Source organism: Bacillus rossius, chromosome 3, assembly GCF_032445375.1.
Source record: "Bacillus rossius redtenbacheri isolate Brsri chromosome 3, Brsri_v3, whole genome shotgun sequence".
Lineage (NCBI taxonomy): Eukaryota > Metazoa > Arthropoda > Insecta > Phasmatodea > Bacillidae > Bacillus > Bacillus rossius.
In genome coordinates, this window is record NC_086332.1 from 1,911,632 (window position 1) to 1,935,657 (window position 24,026).

General features: G+C 43.9%; 1 protein-coding gene across 1 annotated transcript in view; it reads right to left on the reverse strand.

The window, feature by feature from the left end:
- The window catches only part of LOC134530087 (putative pre-mRNA-splicing factor ATP-dependent RNA helicase PRP1), a 46,837-nt gene extending 36,202 nt beyond the window's left edge, over positions 1 to 10,635 (reverse strand). The window contains exons 1-3 of the mRNA XM_063364669.1: positions 10,387 to 10,635; positions 3,979 to 4,017; positions 2,704 to 2,805 (exon numbers count right to left, since the gene is read on the reverse strand). Of these exons, the coding sequence (XP_063220739.1) occupies positions 2,704 to 2,805; positions 3,979 to 4,017; positions 10,387 to 10,436 (191 nt within the window). The 5' untranslated portion in view covers positions 10,437 to 10,635. The remainder of the gene's footprint in view (positions 1 to 2,703; positions 2,806 to 3,978; positions 4,018 to 10,386) is intronic.
- Positions 10,636 to 24,026: the final 13,391 nt, after the last annotated feature.

Here is a 24,026-nt window from a genome sequence, read left to right on the forward strand (position 1 = left end):
TTGCATTGTTGGTGCTTTCTTTATATCCTGGCAATGGCTATTGCATTGTTGGTGCTTTCTTCATCTCCTGGCAATGGCTGTTGCATTGTTGGTGCTTTCTTCATATACTGGCAATGGTTATTGCATTGTTGGTGCTTTCTTCATCTCCTGGCAATGGCTGTTGCATTGTTAGTGCTTTCTTCATCTCCTGGCAATGGTTATTGCATTGTTGGTGCTTTCTTCATCTCCTGGCAATGGCTATTGCATTGTTGGTGCTTTCTTCATCTCCTGGCAATGGCTATTGAATTGTTGGTGCTTTCATCTCCTGGCAATGGCTATTGCATTGTTGGTGCTTTCTTTATCTCCTGGCAATGGCTATCGCATTGTTAGTGCTTTCTTCATCTCCTGGAAATAGCTATTACATTGTTGGTACATTTTTCATCTTCTGGCTATGACTATTACATAGTTGAGGTTTTGTAATGCATTTTTGTACCCACAAGCTCAATTTATACCCAACGTATGTCTCTATGATGCAACTTTATTATTTTCTGAAATGAATGTCTTTTTGATATGCTCATAATACATAGTATTTGTTTACTATTGTTTGTCTCTATTAACAACAGTAAAGATATGATGATATGTGAAAGGGCTTCTTCTCAGCTAATGACAATGCGTGTTCTCATAGCCAATAGTAGGCGTCATTATGGCCAATGAAAAAGCTTACTGATAAACCATTTTTCATTTGCTATTATTTCAATTCTAAGCATGTGTGTATCAATGCACAATTGAAAACAACCATATAAGTTTCCTTCACAAACAGTATTACGGTGTTCCAGATTGTATCCTGTGACAGTGTCTGATGAATCACTCATAACTTCCCAGTTAAAAGAACAATTTCAAGAAACAGTCTCAAACAGTGTAATAATCCAAATACTACCAATTTTACCTAACGGCTGGAGTATTCGTAAAATTCGGGAACAATCGGTGTAACATATCACATGGCACGGAAGTCTAAAATTTGTGTGCAAGAGCAGGGTATTTTAGCATGTACCTGGGAAAACTCTCAGCAACAGCACTACCAGAAACGTTATTGCATGCTACAGTAGTGAGGAAGTGAGCAGTTGTTTACCAAGGAAAAAAGATTTTGTTCAAGTGATTGAATCAAACTAAGCACAGCACAGCAACCGGCAGGTCACATTTTACGGCTGTGATCACAAGATAAAAAAATTATCCTTTGATTCGCAACCTTAACATTAACCAAGCGCTTCCCTGCATGTGTACTTTTACATTTCTTGTACATTATGAGAGTGGAACATTATACCACTTAAATATATCCAGTAAAACATTATTGAGAAATTATTACATATGTGGACCTGGAAAACAGTTATACTGTACATAAATGTACATGTCTTAGCTGTGGGATTATGTTAATTCTGCACTAACTTGTCACTGTGGTGCCAGGTTTGTGTGTGGCGTATAGGTAGAATGTTATTATTTTATATATTTAAGGTAAACAACAGTAAATGACCTTGAAATGGTAATCCACCACAAGGAGGCTATGTAACGAAACCACAGAAACGGTTTTCTTATCTTTTGAATAATTTTTTTTTTAAATTTTTATTTTACTACAATCAGGAACATGTAGAAGCCATTTATGAGTGTATTTTCACTGTCACTGATTCATAATAATAATTTTGATATTTATTATGTGATAATCAGGGCCAAATTTGAAAATGAAATTCTAAAATTTGGAAGAAATACTCACCTTGTCAAATAGGTTTTTGATACCGATTTTCTTCAAACTGGTGAGGTCAGAAGCTTATTTTTTTTTTTAATGATTAGGTATGGATGTCTCAAATACTGTACACTCAAGTCTGCAATATCTTTTCCAAAATCTACGATACAAAATATTCCAAAAATGATTTTACTCAATTGTTTGAAGTTGTGATTGTTGTTCATTACATTCAGTTTTAAACCCAGATACCTAATCTAATATTAAGAGGATTATGTTCAGTTATCTTGGATTTTTCCAACTTTTTGCTGTAGTTCTAATTTTGAACTACTTTTCCCAATTTTTGGGATTTCATGGCATAAATTACCTTTTATAACTTGTTGCAATCACTTACTAACAGGCTGTAGTCTGTATGCACTGTTCACAGACCACAGGTGGTGATTGCACCAAGTAGCCACAGCTACGTCGCATGCCACGCCAAACCAGAGACAGTAGCACAGACGCTTTATTGCAAGCATGGTGAAAATATTAGAAATTGAAAGATAGCGAGGCCTAATCAACTGATAAAATTGAACAACAATAAAATCCCTCCTCTAAGAATCATAAGGTAGCAAAATTTTATATCCTAGTTTTAGTCTCACAATATTATGGGAAATATCTCAATCAGAACTTAAGATAGGTACCTATAAGTTTACATTAACCTTGACTGAAATGACCTTGAGCAACATCCACGGGAAAGCAACCGGCAATGAAAGACCTCACTGCAAGGAAGAAGAGACTGACCATAACACTACATCAAATATAACAAAGACGTTAACACAGTAAAACTCGGAATGTAAGCCGACCTCAATACTATAATCAACCCAACATAATTATAGCTGTTATTTATAAAAATTTAAACATAATGAAATTGAAGTACAACTATTTCAAGGATTGTGAGCTCAGTGGTGTTACAATGAAAGGTCCCCTGGTGGAGGTGGTGAGAGACGTACCGTGGCGTGTAGGGCAGCATCGTGAAGGGGTTCACTTGCATGTTCGGCTTGGGGTAGGCAGCCAGCGGGATGCCGGACATCAGCTTCCGGTCCTCCTTCTCCCTGCAAGAACACACGCACTGCTCACTGCTCACTGCTCCAGAGCACTTCGCACACATCTTCATGCATTCCTGTCAGTCAATCAACTACGTTACACTTCATCCAAGTGACATACGTGATCGCTGTTAGTCATGGAAAAACATTATTTTATACTTGTTCATGATTGTTACAAAGATAAATAACACTCGAAATAATAACAATATGTAAAATGTTAAAAAAAACCACCACCATTATTTAAACTTTCATTTGCATACATATAACTTGAGTATGTACTACTTAATAAAAATTAAAATAAATAAATTTGTTTGAGAAGAAAAAATACTTACCAGGTATTTACATTAAAAGCAATGGTAAAAGTTTTGTATCACATATCCCAGTACATTCCTTGATCCTAATGACATGATCATGAATATATTGATCCTGTGGAACATGATGCTTGCTGTTTTAATTTAGTAGGTATAACAAAAATTGTGATGTAATAATCAATTATTATCATGTTATCAGATCCAATAAAATTCCAAAAATATTTTTTTTTTACTTCCCAACATTGTTTGTATTGTAATATTTTTGTTATGACCAGGATCTTTCGACGTACTGAATTAAAACAGCACGCATCATGTACCATAGGATCAGTCATACAGGATCATGCCATCAAGTTCAAGGGATTATCATGGATACCTGATACGGAACAATTAACAAAGCGACAAGAAAAACAAAAAAACAACTTAAAAACAAAAACCACCAAAAACACTCCAATTTTTTCCGAATGGCCAATTACAATTATAACTGCTGGCTGAACATACTTGAAAATTTCATTAAAGCAGTAATTAATAAATTGTTTTTCTTACTGTACAATAGGATTTGGCTGGCCAATTTAGGGAATCATAACACACTCGCATACTCTTAAGACAAAACCCACAGGAACACACACTGCTGCCAACTGTTCGTTTACGCAAGTGCCAACAGGCAGTCCCTGGCTTAGCTGTGTATTGTAATAGCAAATATAACAATTGCAATTATCTACAATTATGCATAAAAATACCCAAAAAAATATCTGTTAGAAAAGAGATTTTTATGACCTCGTACATTTCAAGTTTTCCACTGGAAACTTTGATAAAAACCTGTAGAGCAGCACATTAATGCTGTACCTACAACTGCAAGTACAGCACAACCTACCTGTCTTTGTTCTTATCTTTGTCCTTATCATTGTCAACCCTGGAAAAATAAGAAAGCTGACATTAGCATTACGAACCTTTAGTCTACACACAAGCAACAGCACGAAGTGGTCCCAGAGCAGTTTGAAATACATTAACACTAAAATAATTTAACTTTAAAAAAATTATAATGTAATGCTAACTAGGCAGTTTTTGTTAGAGATATGACATATTTACACTTTGGATCATTTCATCTCTCGTAATGTGGTCCGGAGTGCAGCTATGATTTTATTTTATTTTTGGGTAGAGGAATTGTTGACACTGTCTGCCTAATATTTACCCAATTCTTTTATAGAACAAATTTTTTTTTGTGAACTTGGGAGCCTTGAATGTACTTTGTATTTATAAACTAAGGCAAAAACAAATAGTGCACAGTATATGAAGTAGAGACTGCTTCAATCCAGGGCTATATCCTGATAGCTTCCCTACCATGATGGACAGCATAAATGACACATATTTCGTAACGAGAATTCTTTAAAAAATTATTGATGTTTAACATCTAAGCTCTCAAGTAGGAGCAATTTCGTGAATGGAAAGTAAGTCGCACGGAACGGAAATGTGTGACAACCACGGTGCTGACATCAGTGGCGATGGCACGAACCATAGTTCACAAAGCCAAAGGGAATCTTTATAGTATCAACAGTTTAATGAAATGTAAAAAGATAGGCAATAGTTTGATAAACTTTATTGTTGAAAATCAGGTCCAATGCCAGAGTTTTTATTGCAGCTGTTTCATTATATAATTTAACCTTTCACTCCGCAAATCGAATGATTCAGTAGTCAACACAGCTGCTCCAGCAACAAATTCTAGTGGCAGGTGTGGAATCTACGTGAGATCTGAGTCAAGAAATGTAACTGAAAATACGACAGACTAGGCACTATACAAATTAATTAACACAAACACACATCCTATACTGATGATTGCCTGCTGATCACCAAAACAGATACTACCAAGTCTAACACTAAACAGATGCAAATGTGCGCAGTTGTGCGACGTCTCACTCCCGCCCGCCCCTGGCCGAGACTGCAGCCTCCCTGGCTCCCAGCACGGCAGGAAGCACGGCTTTAGGGCCGTGTGCAACACTACTGGGTCCTGACAGAATTACAAGCAGGGTTTTAAGCACAAACATTACAAAACTATATTCACATTAATTAACACTGCATATGATTTAAATTTCAGCTGTGAAAAATAATACAATACCATATTCAACTAATTTAAATAATTCATGATGCTGCCTGAAGACTGTTGCACATTTCGTTTAAATACATAACACTGTGTCGATTATGCCGAGGGGGTGGGAGGGAGGGGGGGGGGGTAGATGAGAGACTTAGCAGCAGGGTATGTTGATTTTAATCAGCATGATTTAAATTGTGATTTTAATCATGATTTAAATCATGTGATTTTTTTAAAAAAATCAGTGATTAAAATCAATTTATAATATGATAGTATGAACGTTAATATTTCCTATACTGTATCGTTTAAACCAAGTAATCATAGCTATTTACATAAAAATTGACTGCTGCAAAGATAGAATGAAAATTGAATAGTACTTAATTTCTTCTACAATGTATTTATAGTTATTTTGAAACACTTGTTAAATATAGGTGGGTGGAATGTACCTTTAAATGCCACCTCATTTTCTCTCTTCTACTCTCCTCTACCTCATGTGTTTGTGTTGTGTGTGTGTGTCATATCTCCTCCGCAACAGGTTTGTCTTCCAACAATGTCAAATGCTATTTTTAGAACTGTAGGAAGGAAATTTTCAGTTCTTTGGCATGTCTGGTTTGGTTCAGTCAACATTAAGAAATCGACTGGGTACAGAAAAAGTTGCAAAACTTGAATTTTTGTTTAAAATAATAAGTAAGAAGTAATATTTTATGTAGAAGTTTTACTTTGAATACTCTCGTATGTGTGCAATTCTGAGAAGAAAAAAAGGAAATTGTTATTTTGGTTTAAATTACTTTATTTAGAACAATTGGACTATAAGACTATAAGGGATGACAGAAGTGACAAAGTTACATTTAAATATGATATATTTTCAATGATGTAGTTATTTTCTATAAGACATCTTTTTTTTTTACTAATGTTAACTATGTTACTGTACTAAAAATTTTCATAAAGTGACATCATTAATGTTTCCTTAAAACATTATGCAATGTAAAATGTGGTTATTTCAAAGAAAGAAAATTAGGCTAGTTGTCTTTACAAAATGAATTAATCTGTTATTAATTGTACTGTAGAGCAAAGTCAAGTCATGAAAACAGTCATGAAAATGTACTGTATATTACACAGATTACAATTTTTTAAATTTTAATCAAAAAAATCTGATTTTAATCAAAAAAACCTGATTTTAATCAAAAAAATCTGATTTTTTAAAAAAAATCAGGATTTATTCATACCCTGCTTAGCAGCCTTACCCGGGTCAGAGGGCACCAGGATCCTGACGTCAATGTTCTCAATTAAAAAATAATCTAGTTTTTGTAACATTCATCACAAAAGCAATAATAAGTGCTATCTACTTACTAAAACGGTAATTGTTCCTTACTGTGTACGCAGTTTATATCAAAGTTTTATAATTAAATTTCCAAAATAAAATAAAAAATTAGTTATAGTACAGTTTGGCATCGCAAACACATTCAATTGCTTACTTTTATTTTATATATATATATATATATATATATATATATATATATATATATATATATATATATATATATATATATATATATATATATATATATATATATATAAATACAACTGGATAAGTTATGTGGAACAATTGCAAGCAAAAAAAATGTTCCTTATCGTTTATCGCGTTCATATCAAGTACTAGATTGTACATCTTTTAAATTAAAAATAATTTGGCAATTGCACAAGTTTTAAATCACAAAAAAAAAAAAAAAAATACATTCAACTCGTTCTAATATTTTACATTATAAAACAATTGGATATGTTACACAGAACTGCTCCTGGGGAAAATGTTCCTCAAATTGTTATACATATTTTCAAAATAAAATGTATTTGGGTAATTGTACAGCTTTGCATCATAAACAAATCCATTTATTTTATTTTAATATTTTATGTTAAATACAACTGGAAAAGCAATAAGGCACAATTACTAATAAAACTATAGGCTAACACTGATAAGACAGAAAACGTATCGCTTCAGCCAGTGAGTCTAGAAGCATGAAATTTTGTGTAGGAGTCCCTTATATAACACTGGTGAACACTAACTAAGTATTTTTGAAAATTCATCCCTTAGGAAGATTAATAGGAGATGAAAGTTTGTACGGAAGTTGAAGTCCGTTGTTATCGTTTTTGGAAAATCATCAAAAAAGAGTATTTTTAATCAATATTATGCTTTTATGTTTTTAATTAGAGAAATTCATATTTATTAGTTTTTCTTTTAATTTATAAAAAAAAATATTTCTGAAAAGCATGTTTGTCAATGTCAGGTTCATGTATTTCTCAGTTATGCCGGTTTGGAACCCGGCAGACAAACTGCTTTTAAAAAATACTATCTCTTCTCGCACACAGCTAGTTGTTCAATATATGTTTTGATGCAATCCATTCTCATGATGAATTATTTTCCATTTAGAAAAAATTATATGCTACTGAGACATATAATAAATTTATGTGACATTTTACCAATTTTGACTACAGTTAGCATTTCTGCAAGCTGCTAAATTAAAATGGCAATTATCTAGGTTGTGTGGGCATAAAAAAAAATATTACCTTATTATTTCATTACCTGAGACAGAATTATTTTTTAGTACAGTATCATATTCATAGAAGAAATTATTTCAGCCAGTTTTAGCCTAATAGTTTAAAAAAGACATTTGTATGTTGTGAGTCTTGCAAAGGTGAGTTATTTCATGTTTCTTCATATTTAATAACATCAGAATATGTATGGTTTATTTGATATGTTTCCGAGGTTAGATTTTGACACAAGTTGCCATTTTTGAAAATAAATAAAATTTGTTGGGTTAGGTTATACATGTAAACAAAACATGTTTTATATGTAATGAATACGTAATAAATACAAAATTAATGTAGCTAACTTCACAGACCGTTCCCCCCTTACAAAACCATTAAAAGGAAAATTACTTGAAATATCACAAAGCAAATTCATACAGAATGATTACAAAAATTATCAGGAAGTAATATAATGAAATATCAGATTATTTGTTTGTTTTTGGTGCACCCAGGGCCGTCCGCAGGGGGGCAACAGAGGGACTGGTTACACATGGATGTTCCCTGACAGCAGGACAACTACACGTCTGGAAACCCTAACTTACATTATAACTTGTGGCATATTTACAGTCATGGCCACGGTAGCCTTGTACACGCAAATCTGGCTGGAAGAAAGTCAAGATAACCCACTACAAGGATAGACAAAAAAAATTGGTTGTCTGTAAAGTCGGTTTACGGACGATAGTTTAACATGACAATGTCGTAACAAAACATTGATGTAATGATTGCATACTTTTATGAATAAAATTGAAACATTTTTATTGAATTATCACTATTTTATATGGATACAAAGAAGGAGTGAAATGAAATCTACAATTTAATTGATAAATTTACTTTTATTTGCACTCATTAATTCAAATATGTTTATAACTTTACTAAGAGATTGTTTTAACTATAACTTTTATATGTTTGCTATTTAACTTCTTCCAATCTGTGTTATTCTGTTAAGGATAGGATGATGATAGGAAAAGTAGGAAACGAATGGGAGTGTTTCAAGTTTAATGTGCCTCGAAAAAGTCAAATCGAGGGTTGTTCCAATCAAGTGGAAGAGAGATAGATGCGGAACAAGCGTACAATGAGCGTAACGGGACACTGCGCAATGGGACAATGTGCGTAATGGGACACTTTTTCGTGCGTGCAGCCGGCGTTCATCAATTTATTAGATGTTGTCACGTCAAAAAATATACATAAGATATTTTATGAAGACGTGGCTTGGTCATGGACAAACATCTGTAGGAATCCCGAGGGGAGAGGGTAAAAGCATTTGTCATTCCCACTTCACAGTTACAATTTAGGGAGCACAAGCCGTCCCCTGGTTCCGGGAGGGGGAGACCAGGCCAGACCCAGGCTTTGTCATCACTTGGCGGTGGTGTGTCAAAAACCTTAACTCTGCCAGCCATGACAGGTGGATGTTGCGTGAGGGAGATGTTATTTCAAGATAATGAACAGGACAGCATCTGTTCCAGCCAGTAACTCAGATTTAATTACGCTCCTTCATTTTTCTAATGTGTTCATTCAGTTTTAGCATGTTACAGTAGGCACAACGCACACATAAAGTTGGCGCAGCATAAGTGTTTTTTTTTTCCCTCATCATATTTCTCCAATTTGCTTAGAATATTAAATAAATGACCTTTAAGTACTAAGATCTGAAATTTTACATAAGAAACAGTGGAGTGTATCGCTTAAAAATCTTTTTTAGGTAATTAAGTAATTTAGACAGAGTGAAAACACACAGGTATTGTAATGTAAGCTTTAAAACTTAATTTTTTTTACGAACTAGTAGGAATTAAGAGACAATGTTTTCAGGGTAACTTTATGGATGTCTCTAGTAGGTACTTGAAAACCATATTTCCCGTTTTTATTTAACTTTTCGTTCCACGAAGCCGCGACGTCCGATGCTGTTATAGTAATGTAAGCTATAAACAATTATTTTTCACAAACCAATAGGAATTAATAAACATCCATGCAGGATAAAATTAAGGATGTGTGTAAACCATGATTTCCGATTTTTTCTTTCCATTCTAAAAAGGTGTGTCGTCTGATAATTACGTATTTTTACGTGACATATTAAGTATACAGGCATACCGAATGTCGAAATTTGGGTTACAGTTTGGCTCAAATTTGTGTAAAAAGTTTTTTTTTTTTTAAATTTTCCTGAAAAGGGCCCCAGAACCACTATTCCATTACCTCAAGCACGGTGAATGCCCTATTCAAAATATTACGGCCCCGCAAAAGTGAAGTATCCAGGGCCGAAACTGTGTGCACTAATTCATTCGAACATTCTAAGCATTTGAGGAGATAACAAGAAAGGTACATCACAGTACCAAAAGAAGACTCAATTACAGACAAAAAAATGTGATGAAATAAAACGATTTGATATGAAAACATGAGCATGTTCAAAGATTCCGAAACAAATGTTAAATTAAAAGAACATAAGGTTCATAAATAAATGCTATCTAATAGAAGTGAATGAGTGATATTAGCGTTAATTCATAATTCTAATAAACAATTCACTGCCTCGAAAATGCTACATTAACAACTTATTCATTTGTCAACATGAATCACGTCCTTGGTGAAACAACACATAATGATTTCAGATTAAGCTAAGTAACTTACAATTTTCTTTTCACGTAGGGGTCAACGACTTCAATTCTACGTTTTGACATCGCATAAAACTTCAAGTACACGCCGTCAAATCACTAATAATTATATATTTATACCTCACTGAAACACAAAACATACACAAATAATGCTTCTACATTAGGAAACGGATGTAGTAAATAAGCTTAGCACAACACTGCAGATAACCAATACATATCGTTCGCATCGACACAAGAAAAAAAAGCGTGTATTTAGTGCGATTTACTAATATTAATCAATATAATAACATTACTAAAAACCAAAAATTATATTTTATAAACAACATCATCCTACAGGAATTACACTTTTTAATTCAGTGATGCGTTATGTTTGATAAATGAACCAAAATATTGGTGTATTGTAATTGCATTATAAAAGCAAACTATAGTAACATAAATAATATATTATATATTTTTGATAGATTTTTTTTTTAAAGTTTATTAATATTTTAGCTTTGTGAAAAATACAGTTTAATAAAACAGTTGCTTTTTCGTTACCTAACAGGGATTGGTTTGGACATGTTATGGAAAATGGTCTGCGATTAATTTTAAGGTACAACACTATTGATGGCCCACAGCGACATTACATTATGCACTCCCACAGTAGTGGACAGTATTAGGGATAGGGCTTTCTCACTGTCTAGGGCAGTACCATATCAACTTTCTTTTTAATAATATTACTATGACGTCGTACCGACCATGGCCTCTAAGCCCGTGCTCCGCACCGCTAGTACACGATCCTGTTTTCGGAGCGCACCCCTAGCCCAGTGGATATGTCAGGCGAGCGCCTCGGGCGTGACCCCACTAGACTCAAATAAACTTAAGGTCATGAAACCCCGGGGGCTCGACCCCATTAAACAATTAAGGAACAAGACACAAGGAAACAATTATTAATTCACAGTGATGTCGTACCGACCATTGCCGTTAAGCCCGTGCTCCGCACCGCCAGTACCGTATCCCGTTTTCGGAGCGCGCCCCTTGCCCAGCCGGATTGAGTCAGGCGAGTGCCTCGGGCGTGACCCCAATAGACATAATGATATTTAAAGGTACGGAACCCCGGAGGCTCGAACCCATAATTCAATTAAGGGAAAAGCCATTAGTACGAAATTATTAATTACCCGACATGTAATAAGTGCGTCGTAGCCACTCCGGACGAGTACACCACGCACGGAGCAGACAACAAACCTCATTAACAGTCACCGCGGCCACTGGCCTTAATTAAAATGCCCGTGACTATGATCAAGTCAGAATAGGAGAAATCCCTCTAAAACAATTCGCAGTGGGACAATATGTTAGTAAATTTACAGTCGCCAACTTGATGTCACAATTTAAATAATTAAATACATTAAAACCATTGTTAAGCCTTAAGCACCAAATTACCAGGTGCTACATTTAAATTGGGCACCTGGAACATGTTTTAACTGGTAATAGAGTAAATTCAATTAATATAAGTTTTTTGACGCCGACTCACAAAGAAGAGAAAGTTTCTCTTCCTTGCGAGGCGGCCATTTTCGGCAGTCTCCAACCACTCCGCGCCGGGAACAGACGTGTGTTCGTGGGCAGCATCCAAGTTTTCTTTCTTTGATTATTTTATTCTATACTAAATCTTTAAATTTAAAACCTCTTATCAATTCATCACTGCCCACGTCGACTCAGCGCGTATTTTACGGAACCAGGCCTATCCCGACCGTCTTCATTGTGATACCGCGCTGCGGATCGTATCACTCACGTAAGTGTTTCGCCGAACTTAGGAGCCCGCTCATCGACCCCCCACCCCCCTGCACCCATTAACTTTCGGCGCTGGCCGTCTCCAGCGAGCATCGACCCAAGTCCCGCGAGACTGCCGCGGTAACCATTGTAACGTAGTGTTGTGTTTAGTGTTGGTGAGAATTTTTGTAGCGGGAATGAACCGTGGAGTGGACTTGTAGAGTGTACCGTGTACCCACATGGACCCCTGGTGAAACTCCCAAATTAAATGTATTCTCGCCAACTCGTATATCATTTTCCGTAATTCCCCGTCCTCCACACGGCCGAGCGGCCTTCACAGTCAAGGTAGAACCATTCAGGTTACATTCAAGCTGTGTACCTGGCAGGGCACGCGGGGGCAGAGTACCCACGACCCCACACCAACGGCCTAGCAGCCCGCTAGCCTGGCGCCCCTCCGGACAACAAGAGCATCGCGACGCCCGTAGCGCCCATCAGGTACCCCCCGGGCCTTTCACAGAGGTCGGGTGATGGCAACAGGCATTAAACAAGTGTGTCGTAGCTACTCTGTGCGAGCACCGCACGCACGGAGTAGACAACGAACCTCATTACCAGTCACCGCGGCCACTGGCCTTAATTAAAGTGCCTGTGACAATGATCGAGTCAGAATAGGAGGAATCCAACTAAAACAGTCCACAGTGAGACAATATGTTAATAAATTTACAGTCGCCACCTTGATGCCACAATTCAAATAATAAAATACTATAAAATAGTTGTTAAGCATTAAGCACCCAATTACCAGGTGCTACCTTTTAATTGAGCACCTAGAACGTGTTTTTAGCTTATAATAGAGCAAATTAGGTTGATATAAGTTTTTGGCGCCGACTCACAATGGAGGTGAAAGTTTCCCTCCCTTGCGAGGCAGCCATGTTCGGCAGTCTCCAACCACTCCGCGCCAGGTCAAGACTTATGTCCGTGAGCAGCCTTCAATTTTGTTCCACCGATCGTTCACTCTGTACTTGATTTAATAACCAAAACATTTAACTTCATTGCTGCACACGTAGACTCGGCATTAATTTCGCAGACCCGGGCTTATCTCGACCGTTTTCTTGGTGATTCCGCACCGCATTTCGGACCACACAATTTAGGGCACTGGCCCACTCCAGCCAACTCGTTGTCGTTAAGATCGCCGCGCATACGCCTGCTGGCTACAAGCTCACGTAAGTGTAGAATCACATTTAGGACCACGCTCATTGAGCCCTCCTAAGACAATTAACTTTCGACACTGGCTGACTCCAGCGAACTAGTAATCACATCCCCACGAGACTGCCGCTGCAAATTCAAAGTGTTATGTTAGTGTCGTGTTTGGTTTTGTAATCAGCATGTTTTATTGTAATAGTACAACAACCCAGATGCCGCATAGCGCACTATCCTAGCTTTTGTAGCGGTTCTGTCACCGTGTAGTGTATGTTTAGGGAGTACAGTATACCCATGCGTACCACCGGAGAAGTCCGTGGATTAAAAGCCAATAAAACATAAACTGTGTCGTCTAAGATTATTCGGCACCATTCCGTCCTCCACACAGCCGAGCGGCCCTTCAGCCAAGTAGGGAGTTTCAGGGTAGATTGCCAGCCACGTACCTGGCGGGGCACGCAGGGGCAGCGTACCCACACCCATCACCAACGGCCTAGTGTCCCACTAGCCTGGCGCCCCCCTCCAGACATCAGCACCAGGACGCCCATAGCGCCCATCAGGTACTTCCCAGGCCTTCTACAGAGGCTAGGTAACAGCATACTGATGTCATATCTTGTACTCCCTCCGGTCACTTAGGACATTCTTGCCCATTGTCATACCTCCGGGGCTGTGTCCCTCTCTCCTTTTCCACGTGGGTGCAGTGCTTTGAATGTGTGAAGTACAGCAGAAATAACAGCCCGACGGCCGATTTAGCGATAGGCACCCACTCGACTATCATGTGACATTGTTGTGTGCATCTGCTGTGCATCAATCAGCTGGACATAAATCTATTTATTTATTGGATGTATTTGTAACACAATTTTTAGTGTCAGAATGTTTCTTTAGTTAAGCCATTTGATATTCACCATGCACTTTCATTCAAGTTGCCGTCATCCCGGTAACGGAGGCTGCGTTAGCGGGTGAGCCTAGTAGGGAAGTTGGCTGGTGTGCTGTTTGGTCCGAATGGGCGCCAGGCTAGCTTGCAGCTAGGCCACAATGGGTGTGGGTCGTCAGCCCCTGTGCAGCTCACTAGGCTCGCTGGCGGTGCAGAGTTCGCATCCGGAAAACACTCTCATATATCACTATTCACGTCTCACGTCTCGTGGTCTCACAGGGTCACACGTCCGTCCTAGGTCGCGCGTGGGCGAAGACTGGCTACCGATGGTGACTGCACGGAGGAGGGGGTGTGAGGGTGCGTTCTGCCTGCGGGGGCTGGTGCTGGTGGGGTGGGGACCGGGATTTATTGCCCACGGAGGTACGATGTCAAATGCTCCTCCCCCCCTGGAGAAGCCCTGTCTTACCCGCGCTCGGGTACCCACGGTGTGTTTGCACCCTCACTGCTGGCAGCAGGTCTAGGTGGGAGGCGCCTGTGAGAGCCGTCGCTGGTAGGGTCTGCGCTCTGCTTCCCCCTGCGTCCCTCGTGGTGTACCTGGGGGCAGCGTCTCCAGATGAGGGCCCCTGGGATGTTTCCCATGTGGTATGCCTCCAGGTACCTGGGTGGCCGTTGTACTCGGCGGAGGTGGTCAGGTCGACCGTCTCCTGCCCGATTCCCCAGAGGTTGTGGGCTGTCATTGGTCTTTACAGTGGTTACCCCATTTTCGGGTTGCCTTCGAATTTTGTTGCAGATGGCATGGACTCCTTTCCTGCTCTAGGCTTCCTACCGAGGGGCCCATCTGTGGGGCCATTGATGCAGCTGTTTCTTTCCCCGGGCCGATTTGGACTGACGATGACTGGTAGGGCACCCTCTCCCACTCAGGGATACCTGGTGACATGTCTGCATTGTTGGTTTCAGCAGCCTGATAGCGCTGGGGACTCCCTGTTTTGCCACCGTTCGCGAGCCTCGGGCCTCGCCATGGGCAGCTCGGGTTTTCGCCTCTTGGTCCGGGTGATGTGGTCCAGTCTCCTGCATAGTCCTCCACGAAGGGGCGGGTGTGGTGACTGTCAGTGTGGTCCGTTGGGTGGTTCTTCATCCGGGTCACTCATATACATTGTGAAGGTGGCTCCTTCTAGGGGCGCAAGGTGGCCCCAGGCACCGCGAGTTGGCGACTCCAGTGTTTCTGGGTCTAGCTCTAACGGCTCAGTCACGACCAGTAGGGTGGGCGGCGTGCCATCAGCTTCAGGCTCAGATTCCTCTGCTGAGACATCTTTGATGCTGAATTGCCCCAGGTTTTCTTGTTGAGACTGCGGTCGGCACAGAATTTGTACGTCGGGTAGTTCGTTATTCCTCCCAGTGGAGGGTGTTTGCGGTTCATCCGGTTCCCCCTGTGACCTCTTGTCGACGGAAGGGCAGTTGGGAGTAGGTGTCCCCGGGAGCCTGTGTCCTGGGAGTGGGGCGAGTCGTAGGTCATCCCGGTGTATTTTCTTCACTCGGCGCCCGCCTAGGCATACCTGGTATGTCGTCTGGCCGAGCCGTTTCTGAACAATGTAGGGCCCACCCAATTGTGGGGCTAATCCCGTGCAGTAATTGCGAGGGGCAGCTGACAACGGGTGGACCCACCTATAGACTTGATCCCCGGCCCACACCCCAAGAGGGGGTTTATTTGTTATAGGTGTGATCTCCTGCGCGTATGCCCATTGCCTCTGGCGTGCGCCCTCGTGTGCGAGGTTGCGACGCTGGGCCCGTTCCTCCAAATTTTCCGCTGTGTGCGTAATGCCATGAGTGGTCCACTCCCCGGACAGTGGCAGGTTGCGCCCCTGGACCATCTCAGTGGATGACATACCGGTGGCAGTGTTCGTCCGGTGCCGGATACAAAAGAGTGTGTCTGTGAGGTGTTGGTCCCACTGGGCATGGTCCTGGCCCAAACGGATGCAGAGTTGCACTTTCAACTCCTGGTTCCTGCATTCTGTGGGGTTGGCCCGCAGGTGGTAGGCAGGTGTAGTGTGGTGCCGGATTTGTTTCTCTCCACACCAGGCCTTCCAACACCGGCCCAGGAACTGACTGACATTGTCCGTAAGAACCGACTGTGGGTAGCCCCAGCGTGGCAAGAACTTTGTGCTCAAGATCTTGGTGATCGTGGCCGCCCGCACGTTCCGACATGGGTAGGCCTCCGTCCAGCGTGTAAAGAGGTCGGTTACTACGAGGATGAAGCGGTGTCCTCTAGGAGTTCGTGGGTAGGGGCCCATCACGTCGAGCGCTAGTGTTTGGAATGCCGTGGTGGGATCGCGGGGCTGCTGTTGTTCCTCCCCGTCTCGTCTTAGAGCCTTCCCCGACTGGCATATCTCACACTCACGCACGTAATCTCGTACATCGCGGGTGACTCCGGGCCAGTGGTAGAACTGACCCACTGCCCGTCGTGTTTGGTCAGTACCTGGGTGGCCGGCCAATTCATGTTCATGGTGGAAACGTAGCACAGCCTCCCGTGCCTCAGGTGGTACATATGTTTTCCATTCGACCTGTTCCCGGGTGCTTGGTTCATCAATGTCCCGTCCTGGGTACTCCAGGTCTCCTGATATCCTTCAGTCACCTGCTGGCATCGACGGGCAACTTCTGGTGAGACTTCTTGTGCCTGTAGTACCTGTCGGTGGACATCGTTCGAGGTACAAGGAGGATCACCCTCTTCCTGTGTGTCGGCTGTGATACGAGTGCAAGTCGCATCTGGGTGAGGTAGCCTGTCTCGGCTGTTGGGGGGCAACATGTCTTCCCACTCTTCTGTGAAGACCAGCTCATTTCGCTCGTCCGGCTCACAGGACAGTAGGTCGGGAAGCTGGTTGTCTGCTCTGGGGACGTGTTCGACGTTGAAGTCGAAGGATTGTAAGAACAACGCCAACCGGATCAGTTTGCCCTTCCTCCCCTGCATTGTATGCAACCAGGTTAGGCACTGGTTGTCTGTGCGAAGTGTGAAGGACTTCCCTTCCATCTATGGGCGGTACTTCTTCATCGCGCATAGGACAGCCAGGCACTCCTGCTCGTTACTATGATAACGACATTCTGCCGAGCCGAACTTCACGCTGGCATAATCTATAACTTGCCGACCCCCATGCTGGTCCAGGTGGAACAGCACGGCCCCCACCCCCAGGGTACTGGCATCAGTCTGCAAGTACAAATGATGCTGTGGGTCGACCCGTGCCAGAGTATGACATTGTGTGAACACCATTTTGACCTGGCTGAATGCTTTCTGAGCAATTGCATCCCACCGGTAGCGGTGTTGTGGGGACAGGAGGTCAGTCAGGGGGGGAATGACGTGAGAGAAGTTCGGCACATAACTCCTCAGCCAGTTGACGAGGCCGATGAACCGCTGCAATTGCTTGCGGGTCAGGGGAACCTCGGCCTCTGCGATTTTCCGCAGGAGGCTGTGCTGTGGGCGGTTGCCCGCTGCGTCCACGACGTGTCCCAGGAACTCGACTTCTGAAGCGCCAATGTGGCATTTGAGCGGGGCTACCGTTAAGTGGTGAGTGGCCAGCCGCTCCAGGGTGAGTGCTAAGTGTTTGACATGGTCTTCCCATGTCTCAGAAAACACAATGATGTCGTCCAGGTAGGCCATGGCAAACTGCCCAAAATAGCCCTCCAGCACTCGTTTCATCATTTCCTGGAATGTCTCAGGCCCGCACTTAAGACCGAAAGGCATGGCTCTAAACTGGAAGCGCCACCCATCTGGGACGGTGAAGGCCGTCTTTTCCCTGTCCCCGTCCGTATGGGCACCTGCCAGTAGCCGGTCTTCAGTTCAAGGGTGCTGAACACCTTGGCCCGTCCTAGCCCAGCTAAGGTAGCCTCGACAGTGATCTGAGAGGGGGGAGCACTGACGGTGATGGCGTTCAGGGGCCGAAAGTCGACACAAAACCGTAATGAGCAATCCTTCTTGGGGACCAACACCACACAGGAATAATAGTGACTACTGGATGACTCGATGACGCCATCTTGCAGCATCTCTGACACCTGCTCCCGGATGGCATGCTGTTCCCTGAAGCCATACCCCCTAGGTGGCTGGTGGATAGGTCGATCATGGGTGGTGGGGATCTGGCGTTCCGCTACTGTGGTGCATCGGAGTGGGCTGGCCGTGGTGAACACACCCTGCCTCTCGCAGAGTACCTGTTCGATGGCGGCTTGATACTGTAGAGGGACATTGTGGTGTAACTGTCTCAGAGTCAGCGGCTCACTAGGTGGTTCAGGTTTGAAGCCTAGGCCATACACTGTGAACCGTTTCGGTATTCCCACATGGACGCGGGCCGACTTAAGCTCCACTACAGCATCATGTGCTGCTATCCATGGTTGTCCCAGGACAAGGGCCTCGTGTAACTCTTCCACAACAAGGGCAGTCACTGTGGTCGTAAGGTCCCGAAGGCTTACCTCAATCTCTGCCTGGCCCATCGTCACTCCTGGTTGTGTGGTGGTCGCTAGGCGTAGCTCCGCATGGTGAGGCCGGAGTGCCCCTGGTGGTACGAGGCTCGGGGTGATGAACACATAGGTGGCGCCTGTGTCCACTAGCGCTGTGGCCGGCCGGCCATTCACCTCCACCGGTATGTGCAGCAGGTGGTCTTGCAGTTGGAACAGCTGGCCCAGGGTTGGCCTGGGGCCAGTTGTGCTCCCGGTAGCCAGTGGTGCCAGTGGGGCCTCCAGTGGTGGGGCAGTTGGTGTAAAGGAGAGTGTTGTGGCAGGTGGTGCCGATGATGTTAATGGTGCTGGGTCTGTGGTAGTTGGTGCTAGCATGGCTGGTGGTGCGGATGGTTGTCTTGTGGGGGACGGGCTCCTCAGTTCTGCGCTTTCGGTGGCCCATTTTCCGATGAGGGTGTCATCTGGTGCTGGCGTTGTGATGGAGGGAGGGGGCACTCAAGATGCAAGTGGACAGCCTTGTTGGCAATGTGGTGGCCGGTCATATTCACGTGGCTGCGAGTGTTCACGGTAGCCCTGTGGGTTGAGTGCCATTGGTGGTGCTGTCATGCCCATTGATGTCCCGCTGTCGTCTGGGTGGGGTTTGCCACTCAGTTGCCCTGACTGGTTGGTTTGTCGGCCGGCTGCACTGTGTTGTGAAGTGGCTGCTGTTTGCCCGCTGTGGGGCTGGTGCACCTCGCCGCCAGACTTTCTGCAAATTCTTCTCTGTGGCCACTGCCTGCTGCATATAGTCTTCTACTGAGAGGTTTTGGCTGCGGTGGAGAAAAGGCTGGAGCTCGTCACGTAGCAGTGTGGTGATGGTCGGGAGCGCAGATGTCAGATCCGTGTTTGGGGTGATCCGCCGGAACAACTTTACTTTGTGGGCGATGAACAGCTCCACTTACTCACCGTCCCGCTGCTGTTCCCCGTAGAATTGGGACGTGCAGAGTACCACCGCTTGGCCGGTGTTAAACCGCCGTGTGAGCCGGTCTACGAACTCGTGCCACGTGCATGTCAAACTGGCCCCAAAGGCTCCACCACTGCTGTGCGACGCCTCGTAGCTGTTCGCTTGTCTGTTGTGCCCACTCATCAACAGGTACCCTCGCTCGCGCCAAGCGTATGTTGCACTGTCGCAGGAAGGCCCTTGTGTCTTCGTGTGATAGTTCGCTGAACTCCGGTAGCGTGGTCCTTCCAGCACTCATCTCCACATGTGGTGTTGCTACCCATGGTGGGCTCAGGTCAACCAGTGGTGAGTACTGTTGCACGGGCATCTGTTCGGAGCCGCACTGAGCGCAGTTTTTACATAGGGTTGGTTTCGTGTCGACGGGTGGTGTCCCGGCGGAGGGGTTACCAGTGTTTGGGTTTCCTTGGGTTAGTTGCCAAGGAAGTGGTGGCTTCACCTCTGTCTCCCCTCTCCAGATGGGGTTCCCTGGTATGTCCCATGTTTTAGCCACGGTCTCACATTTGGTTGGGACTTTTCCCATGTCCGGTGCACACAGGCACGTGTTGTGCCATGGTAATGTTCCCGTCAGTAGATCCATGTTTTTTGGCAAGGAGCATTTCGCACAGAAGATGGTCATTGTGTGGGGTAACATTGTGTTGGTGTTACTATCAGATCTGAGGTGAGATGGTCAGTCGAAAATGTTTAATAAATGTTTAGTAAAAATTTAAAAATACTTTTAACATTGGAATCTTTAAGAATCAAAACTAATGGAATGGTGTCTGGTGTTTGTTTTGATCGTATCTGTTAGTTACATGGTCATGCGCGCGCACCCTGTACTGAGGGGAGGCGTGGTGGCCCCTTGCCCGGACGACCACACAAAGAGGAGAGTGATAGCTCTGGCGGGGAGTGAGTGGGAGGTTGGTTCGTGCTGTAGTTGTCTGTGAGCGCAGCGTCAAGGAAGGAGTGTGGGCCGCTGCCCGGACAATCGCACAAAAGGAAGGGCGATAGCTGCTCGGACAATCGCACAAAAAGGAGGGCGATAGCTTCCCGGACGATCGCACAAAAGGGATGGCGATAGCTGCCCGGATAACCCTACAAAGAGAAGAATGATAGCTCCGACAGGTGTTGGGTCGTGACACCCAGCTGCCTCGCTCGCTCCGCTGGAATGTTCGAGGTTGGGGAGGGGTGCTCTTTGTTCGCTGCGCTTGTCGCGCTGGCCTGTCTGACCCTAATCACGTCGCGCGCACGAAATGGCCGTTTCCCGCATACCGCTCAGCTTGGATGTTGAAAAGTTGCTGTAGAACACTGAAATTTTCTTAATTTTTGCCACACGCAGGGGCACCAAATGCCGTCGTCCCGGTAATGGAGGCTGCGTTAGCGGGTGAGCCTAGTAGGGAAGTCGGCTGGTATGCTGTTTGGTCCGAATGGGCGCCAGACTAACTTGCAGCTAGGCCACGATGGGTGTGGTTCGTCAGCCCCTGTACAGCTCACTAGGCTCGCCGGCAGTGCGGAGTTCGCTTCCGGAAAACACTCACATATATCACTATTCACGTCTCACGTCTCGCGGTCTCACAGGGTCACACGTCCGTCCTGGGTCGTGCGCGGGCGATGACTGGCTAGCGATGGTGACTGCACAGAGGAGGGGGTGTGAGGGTGTGTTCTACCAGCGGGGGCTGGTGCTGGTGGGGTGGGGTCCATGCTTTACTGCCCACGGAGGTACGATGTCAAAGCAAATAGCCAGGACTGTCTCTTGCAGCCCGCGCACTACTGTGCCTCACAGAACGAGCGTCACTCTCTCGGGGCAGAAGCCCGATGTGCTTGTGCACTGAGGGCCAGCATCACCTTAATGTCACCTTCCACCTTAGCTGCAATGGTCTTAAGTTTTATAAGGCCATTTATTTAGCTCTGTGGCCGGCCTCCACTCGGCTTGGCAAATCATGTCAGCCACTTCACTTAGTTGCATTTTACTATCCTCGTGCGCTGGGACAAGGAGATCTTGTAGTTGAAGAGTCACATCATGTGGTTTCCTCCTCGGTCCCTGCAGACATGCTTCGTGTGTTTGGACCTTGCCCACACAGGGGTGCCCCTAAGCTAAATGTGCGAACTACTTAATTCGCTGTTTATTTCACTTGGGATTTTGCCAGGTAAACATGTAGAGATACTGCAGGATGTGTACCTACAGGGTTCTCAGTCCAAGCTTACTACGTATAATTGTGTTAGTGTTAATTGTGAATATGCCACCATGGACTTGTAAAACTTATTTCGTATGAAAAGCTCGTTTCTTGTATCATAATTATCTGATTGTTACATTCGCATCTTCGTTTAGAACCACATTTCTTGGCCCCTTGTGTTAATCAGTAATGTAAGTTTTGGTTCAGTACCTACTCAATTCCATCATACACACCACTACCTGTGAGAAACTAGTACCATGGGTAATAAGTTTATTTATACATGCCGCGGCACTCAGAAGAAAAGGGCCAGTTTGGCTAACAGCACTGTGTACTGCCATCACCCGACCTCTGTGAAAGGTCCGGGGGGTACCTGACGGGCGCTACGGGCGTTGCGATGCTGCTGTTGTCTGGAGGGGCGCCAGGCTAGTGGACTGCTAGGACCGTTGATGTTGGGTCGTGGGTACTCTGCCCCCGCGTGCCCTGCCAGGTACACGGCTTGAATCTTACCTGAATGGTTCTCCCTTGATGTGAAGGCCGCTCGGCCGTGTGGAGGACGGGAGACTACGGAAAATTAGTGTACACGAGTTGGTGAGAATTACCTTTAATTTAGTCCTGCTACAAAACACTCTCACCAACACTTGGCGACGTCTAGCGGTTACACAATTAACAAAAAAAAAAACACAACACTACGCGACACTAATGGTTACCGCGGCAGTCTCGCGGGACGTGGGTCGATGCTCGCTGGAGACGGCCAGCGCCGAAAGTTAACGGGTGCTTGGGGGGCTCGATGAGCGGGCTCCTAAGTTCGGAGAAACACTTACTTGAGTTCAGCCGGCAGGCATATGCACGGCGTCCTTAATTAAAAAAACTTTCGCTGGAGTCAGCCAGTTTCGTACGTTCCGTGATACAATACGTAACGCGGTATCACACTGAAGACGGTCGGGATAGGCCCGGTTCCGCAAAATACGCGCCGAGTCGACGTGGGCAGCGGTGAATTAATAAAAGGGTTTAAATTTGAAGATGTAGTACAGAATAAAAATAATCAATGAAAGAAACTTGAATGCTGCCCACGGACACACGTCTGTTCCCGGCGTGGAGTGGTTGGAGACTGCCGAACATGGCCGCCTCGCAAGGAAGAGAATCTTTCTCTTCTTTGTGAGTCGGTACCAAAAACTTATAATAATTTAATTGGTTATATGATGAGTAAAAAACATGCTCCTGGTACTTGATTAAAACTTTGCACCTGGTAAATATTTGCCTAAGGCTTAACAATTATTTTAATTGATTTATTAATTTAAAATTGGCACCCAGTTGGCGACTGTAAATATAACTACAAATTGTCTCAATGTACACTGTTTGGATTTGAATTCCCTTAGTTTGGCTAGACCACTATCATAGGCCAATTAATCAAGGCCAGTAGCCGCTGAGGCTAGTAACGAGGGTTGTTTTCTGTTCCGTGCGAGCCGCGCACGCACGTTGTTTTCCGTAGTCGAGCCCCCGTGGTTTCGTGTCCTGTTGTTTAATTCAGTTAATTGAGGTCACGCCTGGGGCGCTCGCTTGACTCAATCCGGCTGGGCAAGGGGCGCGCTCCGAAAATGGGATACGGTACTGGCGTTGCGGAGCACGGGCTTAACGGCCATGGTCTATACGACGTCAGTACAGAGTGGTTCGGTGCAGTAAAGCAATGTCATACAAACTGTGTCTACTGTTATATCTTATGACATCCTAGGTGGCCAATAACTCGGGGTTCCCTGCTGCAATGTCTTCCCTGTTTACTGTCATGTGGCCCACACATACCCTCTGAGAAAAAGTGCACCACTAGTTAGCTGGCGAATGGGACTCGATCCAGTTAAACAGGCAGGGCACAAAAATACAATAAAACACATTCAAGGCTTCTAAGTAAATAGGAAATTATAACCTGTACCCAATGTTTTTAAAACTTTACAGAATTATAAATAAAATACAATTATATAAAAATAAAAGAATGTTAAGCCTGGATGTGTCTACTATTAACATCAGCACTTCGAAAGCTGCCTCAATGATTAAGAAAAGTGGTCAGACCTATAAATATAGCAGCTAACCTTCGTAGTCTAGTCTCTACTCTGTCCAGACCATCCTCTGTCCCTTGTATTCTCCTACACTTAATGCATGCAAATTTGCATCCCGCATGCCAGTGCCCAGGGTTTTCCCTGTGTCTATGCAGGTTTTACCTTGGTCCAACCTATCTCTAGTTATAGTCTAGATTTATGAGTGAGGCAGTT